The following is a 24,133-nucleotide window of genomic DNA, read 5'->3' on the forward strand; positions in this document are numbered from 1 at the left end:
ACGGTCTACAATCATCATCTTCGTCTTGCTGCGGTTAATCTTTAATCCGAACTCTAGGCTCACGCGCTCCATTTTGAGAAGTAGTTCTTCCATATGACAAGCACTGGTCGCAAATAAGGTGGTATCGTCAGCGTAGCGCAGATTGGATATCTTGTAGCCTCCAATAGCAACACCGTCCGTCCAGTCTTCCAGAGTAATACGCATTATGAGTTCGGTGTAAGCATTGAACAAGAGTGGTGATATTATACATCCTTGGCGAACGCCTGCGCTGGGGTGGAAGTCTTTTGACAAAACGTCATCCGTCCGCACAGATGCAGTTCCATCTTCGTAAAGGCGTCTGAGAAGATGAACTAAGTGCTGCGGTGTACCCATGTCCAGTAAAACATTCCACAGCTTGGGCCATCTTACAGAGTCAAACGCCTTCGAGAAATCAACAAAGCAGATATATGTCGGCTTGTTGAACTCTCGTGCCTTCTCTATAATTTGACGAACAATGAGGATCTGCTCACGGGTACCCTTTCCTTTAACAAAACCAGCTTGTTCTGGTGCTATCTCTTTGGACAGAAAGGTCTTCAGTCGCTCATTCAGAATGTGTAGCAGGATTTTGCTAGCGTGAGATATAAGTGCTATAAGGCGGTAGTTGCTACACTTCTTGGTTGAACCCTTTTTGTGTAAAGGAATGAAAACTGTATGAGTCCAATCTGTTGGCCATGTTCCCAAATGCCATATCTTGTTACAGATGGTGTGGAAGATATTGACACCTATATCACCTAAAGCTCTTAGCGTTTCAATAGGGATTGCATCTCTACCGGTAGCTTTCCCATTTTTGAGATGCATAATGGCGGCTTTGACTTCAGATTTGAGTATGTCTGGCTCTAGGTTTTCATATCCGGGTTCTGTATTGCGAAAGTTCTCCGACTCGTTGTCCTGGAACAGGGACTGGCAATAACTTTTCCAAACTTCAGTAATGCGATCGAGCTCAGTAACCACTATTCTGCATGTATAACTTGAAATGTTCTCATGTGAACATTTTCCAACTTAGGTACTTACCCTTTGAGTCCGGAAATCTCCTATTCCGTGCAAGGCCTCTGGCGAAATGCTTTACGACATGCGTTATAGTACTTCAAGAATCTGTAGTTCTACCTACATGTAATTCATAATTATACCTTCCTTGTCAAACTTAAATGCTCTTCTAGTTCTAAATGCCAAGTGAAATAAATTTACTCAACCAACGAGTTCCTGTAGGGAACCTAATGTTGCTTCCCTACATGAATAAATGCTCATCAAATATTAATCTATACTTAATATTATAAATGCTAAAGTGTGTCTATCTGTCTGCCTTTTTGTCTATCTGCTAGTTTTTCACGGCCCAACAGTTAAAGTATTTTGACGAAAGGTACACAGTTAGCTTACATCCCGGGGAAGGACACACGTTACCTTTTATCCCGGAAAATTAAAGGGTTCCCACGGGATTTTTGAAAATCTGAATCCACGCGGATGAAGTAGCGGGCATCAGCTACTAAAGTTAATTAAGGTGCATTTACACATTTTACATTTAAAATAAGTGGGTATATTATAATATTAGGCATAATATGCGGGACTTTGACACACATTCGTTTCAATCTCTTCTCACACACGTAAAGAAGCGAGTGACATGTCAATGATATTAACGGGAGGGTGAATATGTAAATGCACGGCAACAAAATAACTTGAAAATTAAGCTATATAAGTATAAGTAAGCATTTAGCGTGCAAAATTTGTATTCTTTCATCAAAATAATACTTGCATGTAGATTGTGGAATCGTATAAAAGCTCGGAAAAGCACCACTTACAGTATACGAAACATTTCTTATTCCGTTTAAAAGAACCGTACGTGGAGAAGAAAATGCGCTTAATTGTCCGTAAAAAGCCCTCGGACCTGAATAAAGGAAAGGCAATCTTAGTTTTGGATTCAGGGTCACGAAAACAACGCGCAAGGTATTGTCGGAGGAACACTGATGTTTTATTCAAATATTTTAGGGCTGTCACAAAATATTCCGTTAGTAAAGGGTTTGAACATTTTTATACGTGTGTATACACTCATTTGGGAAAAATGTATACATGTAGGAATACATTGATTTGGAAAAAACCTCGTTTCGACGGCCAGCTAAAACACATGTTTCAATCGACGGAGTAAAAGATTACAGTCAAAAAGTATTTAGTGATGAAATACTTGCTGAGATATTTGAGTTTAAGACCATAGAAAAATAAAGCATTAGTAGTTCTGAACTCAAAAATATATCAGAAAGTATATAATTTTCAACATTTTGTTTGTTGTTGTTTAAGAGGGCTCTCTCCGTCACTCGTTTCATACAATCGTAGTTCCAATTTCATTTGAATATTAAGCAACCAAAGTCCATAAAATTTTGCAGATATATTCTAGAAACTAATATCTATGTCTGTGGTTTTCCAGATTTCTGTTAAAATATTCGGTTTCAAAGTTACGAGGTCTTACTAATTTTCATACAAATCTTTGAGCCCCTGTAATTTTAAAACTACATATTTTTAAAAAAATCTAAAACACCACAGACACAGATATTAGTTTCTAGAATATATATGCAAAATTTCATGGACTTTGGTTGCTTAATATTCAAATGAAATTGGAACTACGATTGTATGAAACGAGTAGAAACGAGTGACAGAGAGAGCCCTGTTAAGAGCTTTGTTGTTAATCATAAGGCGATAATGTTTAATCTTAAACTTAATAATATCTTTTCTGCAATTAATATGTAGACCTCTGAGTTTTCGGTAAAAGACATAACAGGGATGGTTTATTATGTTTGACACATTCTTTAATATCGGTAAGTTACATTGACACAATACGTGCATCTGGAGTGAATCAACTAGAATTTCATTTAGAGTTTATAGTGCGTAGTAAGTAAATCTGAAAAAGAAAATATTAAAATCTTGGCGGCTGTCAGACTCCAGTGAAAAAACAACAATGTGAAATTCATTGAACCTTTTTACATAGATCTCTTTACTGTCTGGAAAAGACTTGAAGCCTCGTATTGCCTCGGGGCCTATTTGTGACAGCCCTTGCATAAAAGAAAAGATGACAGCGACGGATAAAATAAATTTGCGTACTTTTGCGTGCGTGGTACAAATATTTTTTTGTCTGTAGTACAGAGGATATAGGTTAAGCAAACTTGTCACGAAAAGAAAGATTTAATAGTATGCCACTTTTTTATTACTGCGTATTTGACTAAGCAGTCACTGATGGGTTTTATTACTGCGTAATATGACAACGCACTTACCTAAGTGATGACAGAATGCTCTTTGAATTATGGCATGCAGTACAAAATATTGAAAGAAAGAAAGAAAACTTTTTTTATTTGATCACTATTAACACAACAATATATTATCTTAAAACTAATTAATAATTAACATCTACATAATAATATTATACTTATAAGTTAAGTTGTAAGTATAATTAAGTTATAATATTGTAAGTATGATACAGAATACCAAAAGCAGATTTCAAATTAATCTTTTTTGCCGTGCCGCCAATCGTTCCGGTACGATGCCGCGTACAAACCGATAGGAGATTTAATAAACATTACATATAATTTCCATCTTAGACTCCATCATCACTTACCACCAGGTGAGATTGTAGTCAAAGTCTAACTTTTAATGAACAAATAAAAAAATACTGATATGTTACGTTTTTAAAATACCTACTATTATCAAAGTAAACAATATGTGGTGTGTGTTATAAATTTTGACGTGACAACGTCTTATAATTCGATAGAGCTGGCTGCACGCACGAAAAAACGTGACTCATGCGGCGTTACCTCGCTCTGAGGCGTTCCATGTAAGGCTTGCGACAAAGAAGCACAATCGGCCTTTGTTGTCACGTTCAACTATCGTCAGTAAACCGACTTTACAGACAACCAATTTTTTTCATCGTCGTTAGCAATAACCCTTGCAGACCATTGTTAAATGTATTAAATGTGAGAAAGGTTGAGGACAGTTTGCTCACTAGAAAAGGTTTAGTGAGCACTCTGTCGTTAGCCTTTCTCATCTAGCCACTAGCCACCGCGCTCTTTATACTGTCAATCCATCGTGCAGGAAGACGCCCCACTATACTCTTCAGCAACAGCAACCATGGCTCTTATGGCACACATGGACTGCCCACTGACTCTCCAGCTTATAGAATATATTATATTAATCCTAGTATAGTAATAAGATTAGCTATAGGTCAATAGATTTATGTTGAATGTCATGGCAAAGGTCGGTATCAGGTACCGTAATAGCCATTATGTCTACAATGCACCAGTAATTAATATACGTTGTTAATGTCAATTAGGAGTTAATCCCATTAATACGTGTTAGTATCACAAACATATAATATAAATAAACTGTATACTTAATAGATAATAAGATAGATAAGAATAGGTAATGTATAATAAGAGGTTGCCACTATCCAAAAGAAAGCATCAAAGTAGGCTTTTACCCATTTTTACACTTCGTTTCGGGGAAAAAAGGATTAAACATAAGAGTAATATTCCACAAAAATATGTCACAAACCTTGGCGGACCGACAGAATGTGGGTTTAACAATAAAAATGGACGTTCCAGCATTTGGCCCAAAAGCTTTAGTCAACAGTAAAAGATATTTTCATAAACAAATATTCAGAAATATGAAATGGAAAATTTCTGACTCTGTAAATTATACAGGTATGAAAAATGGTGGCAGTAAAAGGTAGAAGAATAAATACTAAAAAGGCACTTTGAAATCAAACGGTTCATTACCTTCGATGAATTTTAATGCGTCCGTAACGTCAAGAGCCTTAATATTGCTTTCTACCTTTGCGTCTTAGAGCCCTAACACAATGGGTAGCCATGGCGACGTCACTGGCTACGTATCCAAACAGTTCGTACAGAAATATATGACAGTTATCTCACTTGGCTACGGTCTGGCGACATCGGGAATTTAGATGCCTAACCACGACCGACCGGCCGCTACGTAGAGACTGGAAACTCTGCTGAACCAACGATACGTAGCCAAGTCGCCAGTATTTTGTATACAAGTAATTTACGCCTTCTTCACTCAGGGGCCTATTGATAGCCAGGGCGGACGCCCGCGTGTTTGTGTTTGCTACTGTTATGTTGTTGTGTGACATATTTGGCCACTTCATTTGGCAACGGTAGGTAGACAGAGGTAGCCATGGTTACGTAGCCAGCGACGACGCCATGGCGTTCTAGTGTGTTAGTGCTCCTTAATATTGCTTTCTACCTTTGAGTCTTATTTCAATGACCCAATTTAACGGAGGCCGAAAATCGGAAATGCTTCCGAATTCCGATCATTTTATTTTTCCTTCATCCGTAGTAAAAGTAGGAAATCTAATTTTAGTTTCGTTCATCTGTACCTCTGAGTGTCCTTTGTGCATTATCGAAAAGTCTGAGTGGTTCGAAAAAAAAACGATCTTAAAATTCGTAAGTAACGAGTTTTAGATCGATTTTTTCGAAACAGCTTCAAATGCAACATCTGCATGGACGAGAGAGTCGCAACGAGTCCGTAAGTCCGTCCTTACTATCGTCGGATAATCTCACTACATAATTTTGTGTAGTAGTGATATGTAAATTGCGGTGGTGGGGCGCGTCATTTCAAAATAAACAAGCTCTACAACGGTAATTCCGCTAACCTTCCGAACCCTACGAGAACGCAACGGATCGTCAAGTGACGTGACCACAACGTCTCGTTGGGCCTCTCAACTGTTGCGTAACGTGGCGGTATCGCCGCGGTATCGTCACGAGGCTCAATGGTATCGCCGCGACGAGTCCGTGACGTTACACTCGTCGAGAGTCACTCGTCGTATCGCTGCGATAATATCGCCCTGTGGAGATTGGCCCATAAGAGTTGTATCGAATTTGGTAGCACGTCGAGACAATCGCTGATGCTATCGGGCTATGCTCTCGCCCGTGGAGGTGGCGCGGCGTCTAAGTGTCTGCAACGCTCCATCGTTAATATTTCAGGGACATTTACGAAGCACTTTGTTTCTTCGTTTTTAATAGATACTCACTACTCACCGCTACGAATTGGAATGCACTTCAGCTTTTCCGTTTTTCCAACTAACTATAACTCAGCTGTATCTTTAAATCATGAACGAGTAGATTATTGTCGTGGTTTTCATTATTTAGACACTAACGACGCTGCTGAAACGATTTTACAGCGGTCATACGCTGTAACGAAGTAAATTATAACGCAAAAACCGGATGTTAACAAGGTAGGGTCTATCACGCTAATGAAGTTTTGTCTAAGGAGTATTAAAAAAGTTCCAAGTTGAACGGTTGAATTAGTTGGGTTCTAGGAGTATAACATAACAAGATAATTCGGTTGCTATGGCTGAGCAAACGTCACCTATGTGAATTCAGGCTAATCAACACTAAACAATTATTATCAAAAAAAGTGAGAATGCGTGTTTCAATGAGTGCATGCGCACGCGTGTTTTGTGTGTGTGTGTGTGTGTGTGTGTGTTGTGTGGTGTGTGTGTGTGATATGTGTTCATATGAAAAAGTAACGCAGTTGTTGCAAACACCATGCAGTGTTTCATTGGGTCGCATCGATTTTTCGAAATAATATAATTTTACAAAATATAACATTGCTGCCAACATACAATCCACTAATAATCAATTATGCCGGTGCATGTTACCGCCAAAACTTGTCCGATATAGGTACATATTGGCAGGTGCTTTTAATTAATAGGTGTGTACATAGAAACCATATTATTACAGAAAACATGGAAATTCAAATGAAAGCCAGTCTTCAAATATTTTAGACTGTCTGATGCTCAAGATGTCTAATGCTTTCTGATGCTTTGTCTGGTTTTAAAAATCCCATTGGAATACACTATTTTCGCGATAATAATATCCTATCCTATATCTGTAATGTTTCACTGTCAATAGTAAAGGAAAACATCGCGAGAAGAGCTTGCCTGAGATTTCTCCATAATGTCCTCAAAGGTGTGTGAAGTCTGCTTTTTCGCACTTGGCTGGGATAGTGACTGGTGGGCCTCAACTAAACCCTCCTCTTCTGAGAGAAGATCCGTTCTCAGTAGTGGGCCAGCGATGGGTTGTCACGTATCTACATGGAATTGAATTTCCTCTAAATTGACGATGTGGTGCTTGGATCATTAGTCAATCAGTACACAAATGAATTTGTTTGACCAGATTTTTATGTAAATTTTGTATACTAAAAACAGTCTGAATGAGTCCTCATCAATCCTCATAAAGTGGTCGTGGTTCTGCATTGAATAGGTGCCCTGAATACCTAAATACAACCTCGTTAAACGGAGTATTGATTCAACTCAAATAGAAACTCTTCCAAATGAATGTGATACAGAGTTGCACTGATCAAAGTGATCCATTAATGAAGTAGTCGCCAATCGTTATTATAACGTAGGGCTGAATTTTTAATCATAACCTTTGAGCCTACGCGATCGCGAGATACGATACTTGCGTACTATTTTATTTACAAAATATATATGGAAACGCGTAGTAGCGTCTCAAATTCCGAGCGTTATGCAAGGTGTAACCAGAACTCAAGTAAAAACCCAAGCAGCGACAGACAGAAAACTCTAGAATAAACGCGAATTTTGAAAAAATCCTGTATTTTTTGAAAGTTTACAATATATTGCATATAAACAAAACAAATATATTATATATAACAAAACAAATATATTATATATCATATATATTGCATATAAATAAAACATCTGGCTGACACTAGAGGTCAACGAACGTTACGTAGATAGGCCACTTGGGATCAATGTAGCGTCGTAGGTGGGGCATTACCCTGAGTTTTGCACGCTGTATGTTGCGGGTTTGAAAAATACTAAATCACTAAAACTACAAAATAAAGCAAATGGTTATTGGCATTGGATTATGTTTAGGCAGTATATAATAACACTAAGCTTTTGCTAGCGTTCTGATTACACCTTGTATATGTATTATCTACAATCTTAAAACTAGTTTAAAACCAATGCATGTGACTCTTTCAGTTTTCACCAAATGGCATTTGCAGTCTTGCAAATCTCTGTAGAGAATGTCATTTCCATGCAATTTAATTTTCTGCACGCTGTTATCGTTTATAGAAAATAGATTTTGTCAAGGCCTTCTACTTTGTTCCTGCTTTCTTCATGCAAAGTTTGGTAAAGTTTAAAGAACAGAAAACCCCAGTTTACGTACACTTGAAGGAATTTCGAAGTTATGAAATAAAATGTCCCTTAGACTGATAACCTCAGGCTAAACAAACAAGTTATAGGTACTACAATAGAGATATACAATTTCATTTATAATATTATTAGTATAGATGAACCTGGCTCTCAAAAAACTTAAAACTGTTTTTCTTTGTTTCAGAATGATCAAGAGGAGGACTTTCTTAAAACACTGGGGCAGCTAGCGAAATTCAAGCAATAATGACTATAAATTTAAGTGCGTCGAAATGTAACCAAGTTCCCCAAATGTGACGTTCACTAAATTCAGTGCCAAAACAATGTTTTGCTGTAAAGAACTTAAACTACTCTATGCCACTGTTGTTCTATTGCTTGAAGCTGAGTTGTTAGTGAACACAGGTGCTATGGAGTCGAAGCGGGCTTCCATTTTGGTCACGCAAAACGCGGACGACCTTAAGTCTCTGGAATTGTGCACTACGCGAAATCAACAAAGATTGGGTAGTGTTTTTGGGAATTTTACTCGCCATCACAAGAAAGGTAAGACGATTCATTACATTATTTTAATATTGAATTTGATAATAATATTTTCTTTTAGAGTATTATAAACATTATAGGCATACAAGTTCAAAGACAATTAAAAACAATTGTTATTTATTAGAAAGAGTATTTGAATATAGAAACAGTAATTATGTGGTTCAAGGCTATAAATAATAAACATAGCCTGGAATATAATTACTGAACAAGATAGTTATTATTATAATACATCAGCCACATCAAACGCTCTTGAAATTATCCACAGCATAGTAGATAGATTGTTATTATATTTTAATGAAGTAGAATAATATTAAACATGATTAAAAATATCAATAGATAATACAAGGTTAAAATATTCTGGATGTTGATTTGCATCTGCCAGTTAATCCATGTTGATAGAAATATAGAAAATAGAAAGCATAATAATATATGGGTAACTTAAAAGTAGCTTAGTTAGCGATTGTTAGGTAATTTGTTACTGTCTAAGGTGTAACGCACACCAGCAGACCCAAGGCATGGCGTATTTCTTGATAACAACAACAAAGTAAGCTTTATTCGTTTCGGAATAGCGGTGGTAGCATGCGGCAAGCACAGAACCACCCCAAGCGCAGCAAACGTTCTCCGTATTTTTTGGTATACCGATTTCAACGGTATTAAAGCTGGGTTTAGGTAGTTATCAAAAATACTCGACTTCATCTGTTTGCGTGAGCTCTAAGAAGATGTTTAACATACTGACAGTCTACATGCCCCACATGAATGGCGTTACGCTTGCCTGTATAACACGTTCATGCCCCTACTGATTTAGAAAATACATTTAAAATCTTCCTAGTACGACTAAAACGATTTTGAAATGTATTTTCTGAAGTTACGATTGTAATTTTTAAAAAGTTATGCGCTTATGACCACGAACCAAACTTGCGACAACGTTAAAACTACGCTACTCCTAGACAGAGGGAATAAATGAATTAATTATCAGCTATTTTGAGCTTGTTGGTTAATTATTATCAGCCATTTTGGGCTTGTCGGGTTATCAGACTGTCCTTTATGGGGACTGTGAGCGTATTAATTTATAAGGCTAATTTTACCTTTCTATAGGTCACCGAAGAAGAACCACCACTACCACGTCGTCAACGCAAACTACAATAACATATACAACAACAGACACCAATGAAGATTCCACGGAATCGTATACGACGAGTGCCTATAACTTAAGCACAAGTACCATTCATCCCAAACTACCAAAACCCCTTCGTCTCTCATCCTTAGATAAAGACTTCGATGATAATGTACATAATATAAATAATATTATAGAAGCAGTTAGAGAAATAAGTCATGAAAGACATCATAATAAACACCACGATCGGTTTCAAGATAAAGAAATCATTGCAGAATTAGATGAATCATCAATAGCTAAATCATTAAATAAAGTTAAGAAATTGTACAGAGATTCTACTGCGTCAGCAGTTAATAAGTTAAGTGGGAAAGCTAAGAATGGTATATTTTTGACTGACAATTGTACTACTGTTATAGCTCAAATAGGAACCACTGCAATATTGCATTGCGAAGTTAGTGACATAACGGAAAATACGGTAAGTAAATCACACATTTTTAAATTGTTGTAAGAATCTCAGTTGTAGTTGATACACTCCAACCGTCGTAATGTTTGGCAATGCATGACGTGATTTCTAATACAAAGAAAATATAAAAATTATACTTATACTTTGACGTCAGGTTGTTTACAACTTTTTTACCTGTTATCTCCCAAAGCCACAATGATCCAAACTTCATATTCGCTGATCGTTCCTCCCTGTGTTGGGGACAATACGCAGAGAAACTTCCAGCTTTAATATTTCTTAAGATTTTGGTAGAAAGGGCATTCCAAGGTGATAGGTTCGCTTGACGATTCAAAAGCACTACTGAAAATTTATTTCAGTAAAAAAAATCTATTTATCTTTCTATTGTGAAATTTTGATGGTAACTTAATTCCAGCTCAAGTTTATACATAAAGCTTTATGTAAGGCGAAGTAAATAATATAATAAATACAAGCAGTATTATTTTTAACGAGGTATCATTTCGCCCTTTTAACGTTCTAATCAGCTAAAACTTTGTTACTTACCATAAAATTTTATATCATCTAAAATTTCGAATAATGCGTCATACAAAATTTTGTTTAACAACTTAGCCGTGTTAGTTCAATCAGATAAACGACATTAGAATCAAGAGTAATTTCAAAACCCTTTAATGACTTTATTTGGAAACTTTCCGCGCGTCTTGGTGAACTTTGTCATGAATTGGATTTGTTTAATTAAATTATTTTCAGCTTTATTCAAATTCAATGAAGCTCTCAAGTAATTTGGAAATATTCATTGCTTTACTGTTACGTATCAGTAATATTTTGGCTTTTAAAATTAAATATTGTCAAATTAACAAAACCTTTGCAAAGAATTTTCATTTAAATACAAAAGTACCTGGTTTTAATGTTATTTTTACTAGCTTAGGGGTTTTTATTTACAAATAACTTGTACATTATAAGTAATTGTGTTAATTATTTTGGAAATTAGACAAACATCCAGACGCACGGACGTAGACCAATAACGGACAGACAAGGCGCAAATTCAATCATCATCATCACCATGATCAACCTATCGCCAGCCTACTACTGAGAGAACACTCAGAATAAGAAGGGTTTAGGTCAAAGTCTCCATTATGAAAAACTCTTAGGCATGCAGGTTTCCTCACTATGTTCACCGTTAAAGCAAGTGATATTTAATTGTTTTAACCAACACATAACTCTGTAAAGTTAGATGCCCAGAATCGAACTCCCGACCTCCCGAATAGGAAGCGAACAGCTTAACCACTAGTCTAGAAGAGAATTCCTTGGTACGGGCTAGTCAACTGTGAACAAATGTGTAAATATGCAAGCAAAAATAATTTTACACTAGTTATTCAGCCATTAACAACAAAAGTAAAACCATTCAAGTGAAACTCTATGTGAAACGTAAAATGTTTACATTGAAATGTTGAAGAGAACAATGTAGTTAAAGCGCTTGATGTCAGATTTATGCCGCCACTGCAGTTTTAAACTTCTATATGGTGCGCTGGTTTTTGAAGTGGAAACAGTGGAATTATTTTAGCTACCGACCCATGAACTGGTTTTATAATAATTGTGATGGTACTTACTAACTTCTTTGCATAGCTTTCTTTTCGTCGATTTAGGCTTTTTAAAAAATCCACTAAGATTTTTACTGTATGACCTACTCACGTGAATTTTTGTCGGAGTATACTGGACTACGAGTAGCAACAGGTAGCATACCGGTTAATTATGGTTCCTAACCAGGTTCTTCATAAACGCTTGCTCCGACAGAATCAATTCGCGAGCGTTATGATCGCTATGATTAACCTGGTTAATTTTCAAACGACAAGTGGGTAGAGCATTGTTCGGGTGACGCGATCTTGGATCACGACTCCTCATGTAGTTTTGCGTATGGCCACAGTGTACTAGAATGAGGGAACTCTCGATTTTATCCTGAATCGACGATATGTCAAATAGTAGGTTATGGGTGATGAGAAACCAAAGAAAACTAGGCGATTTATAGCTATCTATATTAATATAGCGATTTATAGATTATTTGATAATCTGGCTTTACTCTGATTAGCCAATGTCAAGTGTGTAGATATTTTCAAGTTATTGAATTTATACAAGTATGGACTCCGTCTGCGCCGGTGCCCGCCGACACACGCGCGGCGCCTCCCTAGAGCGCTTCCCAGTCAGTTCCACCACCAAAAAACACCAACTAACACAAAAACCAGCTACTCTTAGCAAAAAAAACACTCCAAACAAGCACAGCACGCGCGCCAGCAAACGCCATCACAGACGAAGTCCCGATTTATAGGCTACCAAGCGTAAATGTAGGTAACATGACTCCTGCCAGTTACGTGGAGGCCTCGACGTTTTGTTACAAGTTCCCTAAGACCTCATTTACACGAGAGCTTTTTTAACGTCCTTTAAAAAAGCGTCTAAATAGAACAAATATATCCCCGAGTATATGTTCACACGTTACACACGTATGAACAGATACTTGGGAATACATTTGTTCTATTTGGGCGCTTTTTAACAGACGTTAAAAAAGCTCTCGTGTAAATGAGGCCTAACTGTTGTGAACTGTAGTATGGCAAAGAAAGAAAGAAGCGCTGTGCAGTCTTAGCGTATGCACTGGTCCGTGTATTGAAATTCTTACTGGCTAACAAACTTAACTAAGTAATCTTTTAGGTGACGTGGATCAGAAGGAAAGATTACTCACTGTTATCCGTTGGCCTTGTCACCTACAGTGCAGACAGCAGATTTTTTTCGGCCCACGGGAGACACGTCAAGGTAAGCTTATTGATTAAATTCTTTTGTGAAAGAAGAATATTAACTATAATTCTTTATCATGACTAATATTCCCCTTTTCTCTCCAACTATGCGTAAAGTTTGTACTGAGTAGGTATGACGTAGGTACAGGCGCAAAGGAAGCCTTATTGCTGTGAGCATTCTCTTCCAGGCATCCCTTGGCTTAAAAATAAAATTAGCATAAAACCAGGAAAGTGCGAGTTATCGTAATCAAATCACATGTAATAGTAGTTGTCATGAGTATTTGTGGGTGTATGTTTGTGTGCGTAGGTATATGTGTGCGCGTGTGTGTGGCAGTGTGTGTTAGTGAGTGTGAATGATCTATAATTTGAAAATGTTAGATAAAACAAGTGTAAATTAAAAATTTATAACACCCCCGACAAGTGAAGGTTACAGTAACTAGAAAAGAGCTGATAACTTTCAAACGGCTGAATCGATTTTCTTGGATTATAGCTAAGAACACTCTCGATTAAGCCACCTTTCAAACAAAAAAAACTAAATTAAAATCGGTTCATTCGTTTAGGCGCTACGATGCCACAGACAGATACACAGATACACAGAGACACAGATACACAGATACACACGTCAAACTTATAACACCCCTCTTTTTGGGTCGGGGGTTAATAAAAAGTTTTATTTGACTATAAGAACTTTCGGTCTCTTCATATGAAAGTGATTAAAGCCGTTTCGTACATGGTTTTTTGTACATACTCATATTCTTCGTTTACATTTGCTAACATCTTCTTTCACCCTAGGACTGGGCGTTACACATACGGTTCGCTACGTCAGCTGACGCGGGTTACTACGAGTGTCAAGTGCCAACACATCCTCCTACTAGCATATTTTTTAAGCTCGTTCTTGTCGGTGAGTGTCTGTAAACATAAGATTTATTTAACATATTATTCAAAGTCAAAGTCAAAATCATTTATTCGAAGTAGTAATTGTACTCCTTTTGATGGTCGAAATTGTTAAACTTGTACGATATATTATAATGTAAAAACGGGCACATGCTCCGATTAATATGAATGCCCCTTAAAGATCGAACTTCATCTCTCGCAACACAGCAGTCTCGACCACGATTCTTGCGACATAATCGATATATCGATTTCAGTCCATGCCCACTCCCTAATCATGGTTTTTAAAAAAATAAAAAAAATAGCGAGTTATCGAGCAGATAGATCACCTGTACGTGATTACCGCCACCCATGAATATTCGCAGAACCAGAGAAACCGCCAATGCGTTGCCGGCTCTTAAAGAATTTGTTGACCCGCCCATTGAATAAGATGTTGAACTATTGGGAGCACCACCGAAGAGAGTTAGTTCGACGGTTTGCAAAGTGCGTTTTTTTTTAATTAAGATACAAGTTAGCCCTTGACTGCAATCTCACCGGGTTGTAAGTGATGATGCAGTCTAAGATGGAAGCGGGCTAACCTGAAAGGCATAGCAGTTTTCATTAAACCCATACTGTAGATATGTGCGTGAAAAAAAAATATTCCTCCATTTGTACTTTTAGAAAGGAAAAAATTACACGTGCATATTTTTAACCAACTTCAAAAAAGGAGGAGGTTCTCAATTCGTCGGAATCTTTTTTTTTAATATAAAGTTTTTGCCGACAGCGGCCTACGCAGAGATCATGGGCGAATCAGAGAAGATCATCCACGAGGGTTCGATGCTGAAGCTGGTGTGCGTGGTCAAGAGGTCCACGGAACCACCTTCCTATGTGTTCTGGTACTTCGAGAACCGAATGATCAACTATGACCTGAGTGAGTACAAATAGACCCATGGAGTCATGGTGCAAAAAAAATCTTAAGAGACATTTCACCGGGTGACAGAAGGGTTGGCTCATTTTTTGCGCAACGGATCAGCCTGGCTGTCCAGCCCGGAAGTGTAATATTCTTGGCACCATTCCACGAGGGCTTTCTTTGTATAGTTAAAGATAAGTCTTGCTTTAAGTTTTATTGTAATGTTTTCCATTAAACTACAAATATAACTTTTAAAGGATGATGGTCTATGCGTCCATCATCCTTTAAATGTCGGTATGTGGTATGGTGAGGTATGGTGTATCTGGGCGTAAGTCCAGCAAAAAGAACTAAACGAACTAAAAAGCAGAAGTACTTAACTACTTAGTGTCAATTGTTAGGACCGTTTATGACTCAATCCTAAAAAGTTTTTAACATTTATGTTAGTTCATATTATATAATCTATTTACATATTTTATGAAAGGAAAACCTGACTGAATAACTGACTGGCTGATCTATCAACGCACAGTTAAAATCACTGGACGGATCGGATTTTTTGAAAATTCAACCCCTGAGGGGTTAAAATAAAAGGTTTGAAATTGGTGTAATCCATACGAACCAAGTCGCGGGCATTAACTAGTATATTATTGTAGCACTGCCAATATCTGGCAGATATACTTCTTAACTTTTTTTTAGAATACAGCGCCCTAAACATGCGGAAAATGAAAATAATTCAATTTTTTTTGAATCCCAATTCAAGGATGTGTCGAACTAATTTGTAGTTATTATGCGATAAAAAGTGCTTTGTTCAATATTCCACTGGCTAATGCAATTTGTGTGGTGATGAATGCAGCATGAATAAATCATAGCTTCTTCTCATAAAACATCCATACGAGAGACAAAAGGTAGACGTCTTTTTTCGTTTCCAAAGAATTTTGCTGGGAAAGATATTTTGAATATTTATTATTCCACTAACTGATGCCCACGTTTTCGTCCGGGTCACGAATTCTTCGATTTATTTGGATAAAACTAGCCTATGCTACTCTTCAGGTCTTTAACGATATGCACGCAAAAAATCACATCAATTCGTTGTTCGGTTGCAGTGTGATTGAAGGACGGACTATGAAACAAACAAGCTTTCGTATTTATAGTGTGGATAGTTATATCATCATCATCCTATCACCGGCTCACTACAGTGAGCTCGGATCTCCTTTTTAGAAGGTTCACCATGTTGGCCAAGTGCGGATTGACAAATTCCAAATTCAAATTAAAATTATTTTTATTCAATTAAACTTTTACAGGTGCTTTCGAATATTCATAATAATAATTTCAAAATAATTTTACAGATTTTAAACACCTTTGAAAACATCATGGAAACCTCTCGGGCATGCTCGGGCTCAATGTTTTTCTTTACCCTTAAAGCAAGGGATATTTAATTGAAAAAGCACATAACTCCAAAAAGTTGGACGTGCATGCCTAGGAACGAACACCCAACCTCCCTATTGGAGGCCGACATCGTAAACACTAGACTTACAACGCGTAAAAATAAAATTATATTAGGTACTTTTAACAATAGCAACAGCGAGACTTAAATATTTACAAATCATTGTTGAAAGTTTACCCATCTGTTGTTTCATCCAATGTTTTATTTTAACGAAAATTATTTTCAAGGGTATTTCTAAGTCTTCTGTAGTCCCTTGTTATTTCGTTAAGGCCACAATAGGGCTTACTTAGCCTCAATGTGATCTAGTTCAATAAACTTAATGCCCCTAGACAATAGCCCGAGGGACGCATCATAAACTGCCTTGATTATGTTAAAGCGCCATCTCCACGAGTCCATCCTTCTATCGTCGGATAATATTCATGGTACAACGATAATTCAGTCAGCCGCCACGAGACCGCAACGGATCTCTATATGGTACAACGTGGTGTGGCGGTGGAGACTCGACGATATCGTTGCGAGACGCGACGAGTCCGCGATGTTATACTTACTCGCCCAGAGTCACTCGTCCTCCCTATCTTTCTTTCTTCTCTCTGGGCTGGCTTCCGTCTGTTGTGCGTGCGTTGCCCTTCCCCCCCGAAGTCTTCGCTCCAGCCATTCAAGCTCGCTCCAGAAGCCGAGCAGACCGCCCAGGTTGCCAAGGGCTTCATGAAGTGAGGTCGGGGATCCCAAATGGCTTTCTGGTTGTTCTGCCACGCCCATGCACTCCAGAAGCCACGTGCGTTGGTGTTTCTTAGACCTCCATGCAGGCCCTGCAGGACTGTCGGTAACACCTATAACGAAAAAGTGTTTGTTTAGTAGTCACCCTCCCTAAAATATGGAAAAATTAACGATAGTTCGTCATTTTGTTCTTTGTTATCATTTGCTATCTTAACCAGGTCACGGCAACACAACAAACCAGATTTATTGATTGTTAATACGGGTTTCGGTACGCAGCATTCGGTATACAAATTTTCAATATTGCAATTTGAATAGTTATGCGTTGTTGGATTCATACACAAATTAGTGAGTGATGTTGAAATGTGCACCGTTGAATTAGTTAAAATTATTATTGTGAGAATATGTTGAACAAATTTGTAGCCAAATGTACAGTTATATTGTGACTAATTATTCTGTTGTACACAATCTTTAAACTAAACTAAAAGCTAGAGGTCTAAAATCAAAATATATTGCTTCTTTCATGATGCTCCTTGCGGATAGCATTAGATTTTGATTTAGTTTAGGGATTGAGTACAGCAGAATTAGCCACATTGCGGCTAATTCTACACAATTTCTGAAGTAAACTAAAATGATAGAGCTTTGTTTTCTTGATAAAGCAGAAAAGAATAGCACAAGATATTTTTGCCTGAAAATTTATTTATTTAAATACTTTATTGCTTATAAACTATGACACAAAGTAAAATACAGGAAAGATAGCAAACAAAGGGCGACCTCATCACTATAGTGATCTCTTCCAGGCACTTTTAGGCAAGGCAGATTTATTTTATTTTATTTATTTTTATTTTTCATGTACAAAAATTGTAGTTACAAAGTAATAAAAAATTAAGCTACATTGTAAATGTTTATCTCTAAACAGAGATTTAGTTTAGTTCAGAGATTCTGTACAACAGAATTAGCCACATTGTATTGTTTATTTTTTAAGTGGTGTTTTTTCTTTTGTTATATAAGTCGTCCTCCCTTTCGGAGCTACGCGCATGCTAAGCAATTAAATAATATCACTTGCTTTATTGGTAAAAGAAAATATCGTGAGAAATCTGCATGCCTCATGTTCTCAACGCTGTATGAAGTCTGCCAATATCCGCACTTGGCCAGCGGGATGGACTATGGCCTAAACCTTGTCTCATTCCGAGACGAGCCCTATTCTCAGTATTAGATTAAGATGACAAAACTTTAAATTAATTGTAACCTAATATAATAAGACCTAGGTATATTATCACGTATCTAATAAAGTATTTCTTATAGATGAGGAAATGGATAGATCAGGCACTCGTACGTGAAGATAGAAACGACACAATGTAATTCAAGGTTTATTAGGTTACTGCGTATTTCCTATAATAACAAAAATAATAATTCTACGTCTAACAAGCCTTGATATTGTATTATATTGAATCGAGTAATAACTCCGATATTTTCTTTCATTAATCCAATAAAGCCTCTAAACATAACGTGAACGATATTTATAGAAGACCATCAATTTGTACCAAAATAGAAAATGGAATGAGAAAATTATACTCTTCTAACTAACAATTTATTTCCTTAGACAATTTTATATCACGCTTTGTATTTTGTTATGACGCATTAGATAGGTATACATACTTACGTAATACGTATACCTAGTCTGTTTTCCCTTAACTTGAAGATAAGGTAAACAAATGATAGTGACATTGGACTGGTCCGATCGCTAAAACCATTCGAATTTATTCGAACTCCGTTTGGTTTTCGGGAATTCGTTTGGTCTCTAGCCCAGCTGTGCCGTTTAAAGCTAAAGCTTTCTGGGACATTCATCTACAAAATATCACTACCTATCTACACTATCATACTAATATTATAAAGGCGAAAGTTTGTGTGTATGTGTGTGTGTTTATGTTTGTTACTCCTTCACGCAAAAACTACTGGACGGATTTGGCTGAAATTTGTAATGGAGATAGATAATATCCTGGATTAGTACATAGGCTTTTTATCCCGGAAAATCAAAGAGTTCCCACGGGATTTCGAAAAACCTAATTCGCGAAGTCGCGGGCATCGGCTAGTTGTACTATAAAATTCTACTGCTCGACTGTGCTAATATGTAACAATCATAATATTTCAATGTATCAACATTAGGTATAAAGAAACTTCGTGTGCAGATTTGCTAGCGAGAAACGCTACGTTAGTCTCTAGTCAAGTATATTTCTGTTCAGATGGAGTAAGCGTCCACAATGGGAGGCAAACCAGCGAGCTAATTATCGGAAAAGCAGAGCCACGGCATGCCGGCAACTACACTTGTGTTCCAGCCAACGCTAAAGCAGCTTCAGTCACCGTACACGTTGTACAGAGTGAGTATTCAATGCAGGTGCACTCTCTATTCCCTAATTCTCACAGACCCCTGGGACGGAAATCCGACATGACCGGAGAGAGTTCAGGCGCAGGAGCGACGGCTTATTGTGCTCTCCGAGACACGGGGGGGAAGCATCGCCAAGTACCGGGCTAGTACTGGAAATTTCTTAAGAGAACAATCCAATTCCTGACTTTTTGGCCCGACCCGGAATATAACCCATCAGTCGAGTATGCTAACCACTAGGCCAACGAGGCAGACTATGACAAAGCATCCATTATAGTATCACAATCAAATCTCTACCGTGGTGGGCGCGGCGGTGCATATTTATACTCTACCACACGCGTCTTTAATATGATTGTAACTCAGGAATTGACACTTTAAGTTGGTCAAATACGACAATGGCTAGTGTTGCATGACGTACAGTACGAAGAATCATTGTTTTTGTTGTACTTAATGTAAATTGTACTGCAATGTAAATTATTTCAATTAGTCGAATTTTTTAATTGAAAATTGTAGCTCCTACTTTCGAATGGCAATTGTTAGAAACACGGTTTCTATGCTTTGTCGTTCAATGCCCGGCAGTAATTTGTACGGAAAGGTACGAATAAATTACTTCGCTGTACTTCCTGAAACAATTATGACGAGTGTAGCCTAAAATATTAGGTTTCAAAGTTACGCGGTCTTAAAAATTCATATACAAATCTTTGAGCCCCTGTAATTTTAAAACTACATATTTTTAGAAAAATCTAAAACACCACAGGCACAGATATTAGTTTCTAGAATATGTCTGCAAAATTTCATGGACTTTGGTTGCTTAATATTCAAATGAAATTGGGAATACGATTGTATGGAGTAAGTGACGGAGAGAGCCCTGTTAAGTAACGTGTTATACAACTTTTGTTACATAACAAGTTCATGTTATTTAAAATTCGCAATCAAAAAATGAGTAAAAAGGTCAGTTATTCATTGACCATGTCCTCCTTCGCATATCTGCCAACGGCTACGAGTTATATGGAACGTGCTTTTATATTGGCTGCCATGCCAAACTTGCTCTTGAAAGATCGGTCAAAAGTAACCGGTGAAGGTGCCCAGATTTTGACCTGTCTGAAGGTCGTTGTAGAAAAAATACATTTGGATAATTATTTTGGAGAGTCTGTATAAGCCGATAACAAGAAGATAGTTTTTAAATTGCGCCGTACCATAATCCATACTAATATTATAAATGCGAAAGTGTGTCTGTCTATCTGTCTGTCTGCTACCTTTTCACGGCCCAACAGTTCAACTGATTCTGACGAAATTCGAGACAGAGTTAGCTTATATCCGGAGGACGGACATAGGCTATTTTTTATCCTGGAAAATCAAACAGTTCCCACGGGATCTTCGAAACCTAAATCAACGCGGACGAAGGCGCGGGCATCCTCTAGTATAAAATATAACCCATAAGTACATGTATTATTATAAAACGTGGTAGATATATATTTTAAAGGTTGTACGTCTGTTTATATTTTGTATGTATAAACAATGTTATGCAACCTGCACGTGTTATGCAGCAAAAGTTTTGTATCATAACACATGATATAATAACATTTACATAAGTACACATTCACAAAGCATAAGCTATGCCACTGGCTATTCTTCTACAATAAAATAGCAATATGACATAAATTACATTTAAATATATAACAGTACGAAACATAACAAAGTACCTGTACAATTACTCCCACGAGGTTTTCTGTACCTGACGCTATATTATTTATCATTTGAGAATTATATTTTATTCATAGCACTTATATCAGACGTTTATTTCACGTTATCATTTATTACATCTAGGTAGGATTCTATTTTCTTTACCTATCTTAATTTTACAGTATTTTTCTTCCTGTCACTGTTTATTACTTCAAGTGTAGACAACGCGATATTTTTGTTAGAGTACGGCAGGCTGACATAAAAAGACTTTCAGATATTTGTAATTTTGTTTATGAATCTCGGTCGATAGGATATTTCAAAGATTGTGCTAGGGAACTATTTGATCTAGTTCTCCCCTTGCCATTTTATTTTGTGTCCCCAGCCTTACATAGTCGAAATTTCAAGAACTTGTATGCAGCGATTCGCTTCTTCGTTTCTAATATGCACTGTTAGAATATGAAATGCCCTTCAAGCTTCCGTTTTCCACTCCAGCAATAGTATATTTTTGACTTTATCTTGTAGGCAGGCGCGCTCCATTTTACCATCTTCGTATCGTCATCTATTATTATTGGGTGTGATAGGTCTAGCGCATTTCTATATAATTAAAAACTAGCTTTAGAGCCTGTCCAGATGAGGCGTTTTACGCGCGAGTCGACTCGCGCGTAGAGCAAATAGAACGTAAGAACTGGGAAAAAATAGTCGAAATTTTTTGTGAACTTAGCGATTCCGAAGGAAAGACAAAAAGCTTTGAAACAAGTGTAAATTAAAAATTTATAACACCCCCGACGATCCAAAGTATTTGAGTTTTCCAAAACATCATTTTCAAATAAATAATTATGTATTTAGGCAACGTCCATCTTGACAGCTTGACATTTGTCAATTGACATAATATTATGAACCTAACGGTTATCTAACCTTCTTTTCTACAAGAAAACTAGAAAAGAGCTGATAACTCTTAAACGGCTGAACCAATTTTTTTAGATTATAGCTAAGAACACTCTCGATCAAGTCACCTTTCAAACAAAAAAAACTAAATTAAAATCGGTTCATTCGTTTAGGCGCTACGATGCCACAGACAGATACACAGATACACAGATACACAGACACACAGATACACACGTCAAACTTATAACACCCCTCTTTTTGGGTCGGGGGTTAAAAAATAAATATGATGCACGTTAAATCGTCGAATTTCTCTTCGTTTATGACGTTTCCATCAACGCTATGCAAGCCACAACACAACCACTGTTTCCGAGTCCAGGTTTATAACTGAATCCCTCCCAGCGTAGGAACGCGCGTAAAACGCCTCATCTGGACAGGCTCTAAAACTAAAATTTTTGTCAATAAAGCTTTTTAGCTGCTAGTTAATTGCATCTACCTATGATATCATCATATAAATAATGCCTAATTCGCTTAGAATATCACCAACATTAATCTATGACAACAACAGTTTTCGTTTTAAGAGGGGTCTCTCCGTCACTCGCTCCATACAAACGTAGTTTCAATTTCATTTGAATATTAAGCAACCAAAGTTCATGAAATTTTGCAGACATATTCTAGAAACTAATATCTATGCCTGTGGTTTTCCAGATTTCTGTTAAAATATTCGGTTTCAAAATTACGCGGGTTTGAATTATTGACTTAATTTCTTATTCTCTTTCCATTGCTTGTTCTTGTCGCTATAAAATACCTTTTTACTTTCTTTTCTTCGTTAGTACTTTTTTAAGTCGGATTTTCAATTAGAAATCGTCTCTAAGATTCTTAAATTAGAATCCTTACAGTTGTGAAAGACCTTTCGTCCGCTTTTCTACGTTTCTTAATAGTTTAGTTCCGATTTCTTCTAGTGTAATTTGCGTCAGTATTTAATTTTGTAGTACCTTGTGTAGTACCAGATTAAGGAACTTGTTAGGTATAAGTATTTGTAGGTATATAAATACGAAATCTAAGAAATCCTAAGTTGTGTGTAAAGCTTGTTCTGAGAAAGCCGTATTTTTGACTCTATCAAACTTAATAAAATTTTACTGAATAAAATCTTAAGAGAACTAAATATAAAATTTCCAGGAGTAGTTGTTATCTTGTATAGAGTACGGAGTAAATTAGCCAAATTAACCCTGCCGTAGCTTGAATCCGGGACTCCCTAATTATAAAACCACGCAATGGCCATTTCGTCATTGTTATGTCTTCGATAAATTAAAAAATATTAAAAATACAGCCGGCTTTCCCAAAAAATAACTAAAGAGTAAAAAGTTTCACATTTGAAAATGGCCCCATACATACATTGATTTTTTTCAAAAACATTATGCCTGAATCACTCGGGCTGATGTAAGAATTCTAAGCGATACCCCATTTTTCAAAATCTGTTCAGGCATTCAGCAGTTATGGTGATATAAACGAACTCACATATATATATGTATAAGACTATGTACATACATATATGAAAATATTACACTCTTTGGGCAGTCATGTAATAAAAATATGTGATAGTTCGATGGCCTATTTGAAATAATGCGTCCGATTTATATGTGTACTTCATTTCAGGTGAAACACCAGCCGCAATGCAGCATGGGAATAATTCGTCAGTGAAAACGCGAGGGAATTTAGCGCACTCGTTAATATTATTATCGTTATTCAGCTTGTTCGAACGAAATGTGCGACCGCCTGGATAACGATGTCTTAATGTAAAATAATTGTCGCTATGTAATTAATTATATTTTTGCCCCTCAAAATGTTAATTGATGTTTTCCACTTGAAAATGTATAATCAATGTAAAGAAATATTTTTTTTCTGTGATAGACTAACGACAGAAAGAAAATAACTGTTTATATCTGTTTTAACTTGAACTGTACGGTTTTATTACATTTTTTTTAAAATATAATATATCCCAAAAGTACTGAAGCAATTTTACATTTTGCACATATTGTAATAAATTATCTTGTTTTAAAGTTAAAAAAATACTTTAAAAAATCATAAATTTTTTGGATTAGAAATCAGCTGTTCCTACATTTTAAACATTTTGTACCTATTGTAATACG

At 36.7% G+C, this 24,133-nt stretch overlaps 1 protein-coding gene across 1 annotated transcript in view; it reads left to right on the top strand.

The window, feature by feature from the left end:
- The window catches only part of LOC123865713, a 61,103-nt gene extending 37,204 nt beyond the window's left edge, over positions 1 to 23,899 (top strand). Inside the window, exons 2-8 of the mRNA XM_045906928.1 lie at positions 8,397 to 8,749; positions 9,842 to 10,335; positions 13,018 to 13,119; positions 13,893 to 14,001; positions 14,755 to 14,901; positions 19,279 to 19,413; positions 23,640 to 23,899. Of these exons, the coding sequence (XP_045762884.1) occupies positions 8,533 to 8,749; positions 9,842 to 10,335; positions 13,018 to 13,119; positions 13,893 to 14,001; positions 14,755 to 14,901; positions 19,279 to 19,413; positions 23,640 to 23,767 (1,332 nt within the window). The 5' untranslated portion in view covers positions 8,397 to 8,532 and the 3' untranslated portion in view covers positions 23,768 to 23,899. The remainder of the gene's footprint in view (positions 1 to 8,396; positions 8,750 to 9,841; positions 10,336 to 13,017; positions 13,120 to 13,892; positions 14,002 to 14,754; positions 14,902 to 19,278; positions 19,414 to 23,639) is intronic.
- The last annotated feature ends 234 nt before the right edge of the window (positions 23,900 to 24,133 follow it).

The sequence above is a fragment of the Maniola jurtina genome, chromosome 5 (genome assembly GCF_905333055.1).
Source record: "Maniola jurtina chromosome 5, ilManJurt1.1, whole genome shotgun sequence".
Taxonomy (NCBI): domain Eukaryota; kingdom Metazoa; phylum Arthropoda; class Insecta; order Lepidoptera; family Nymphalidae; genus Maniola; species Maniola jurtina.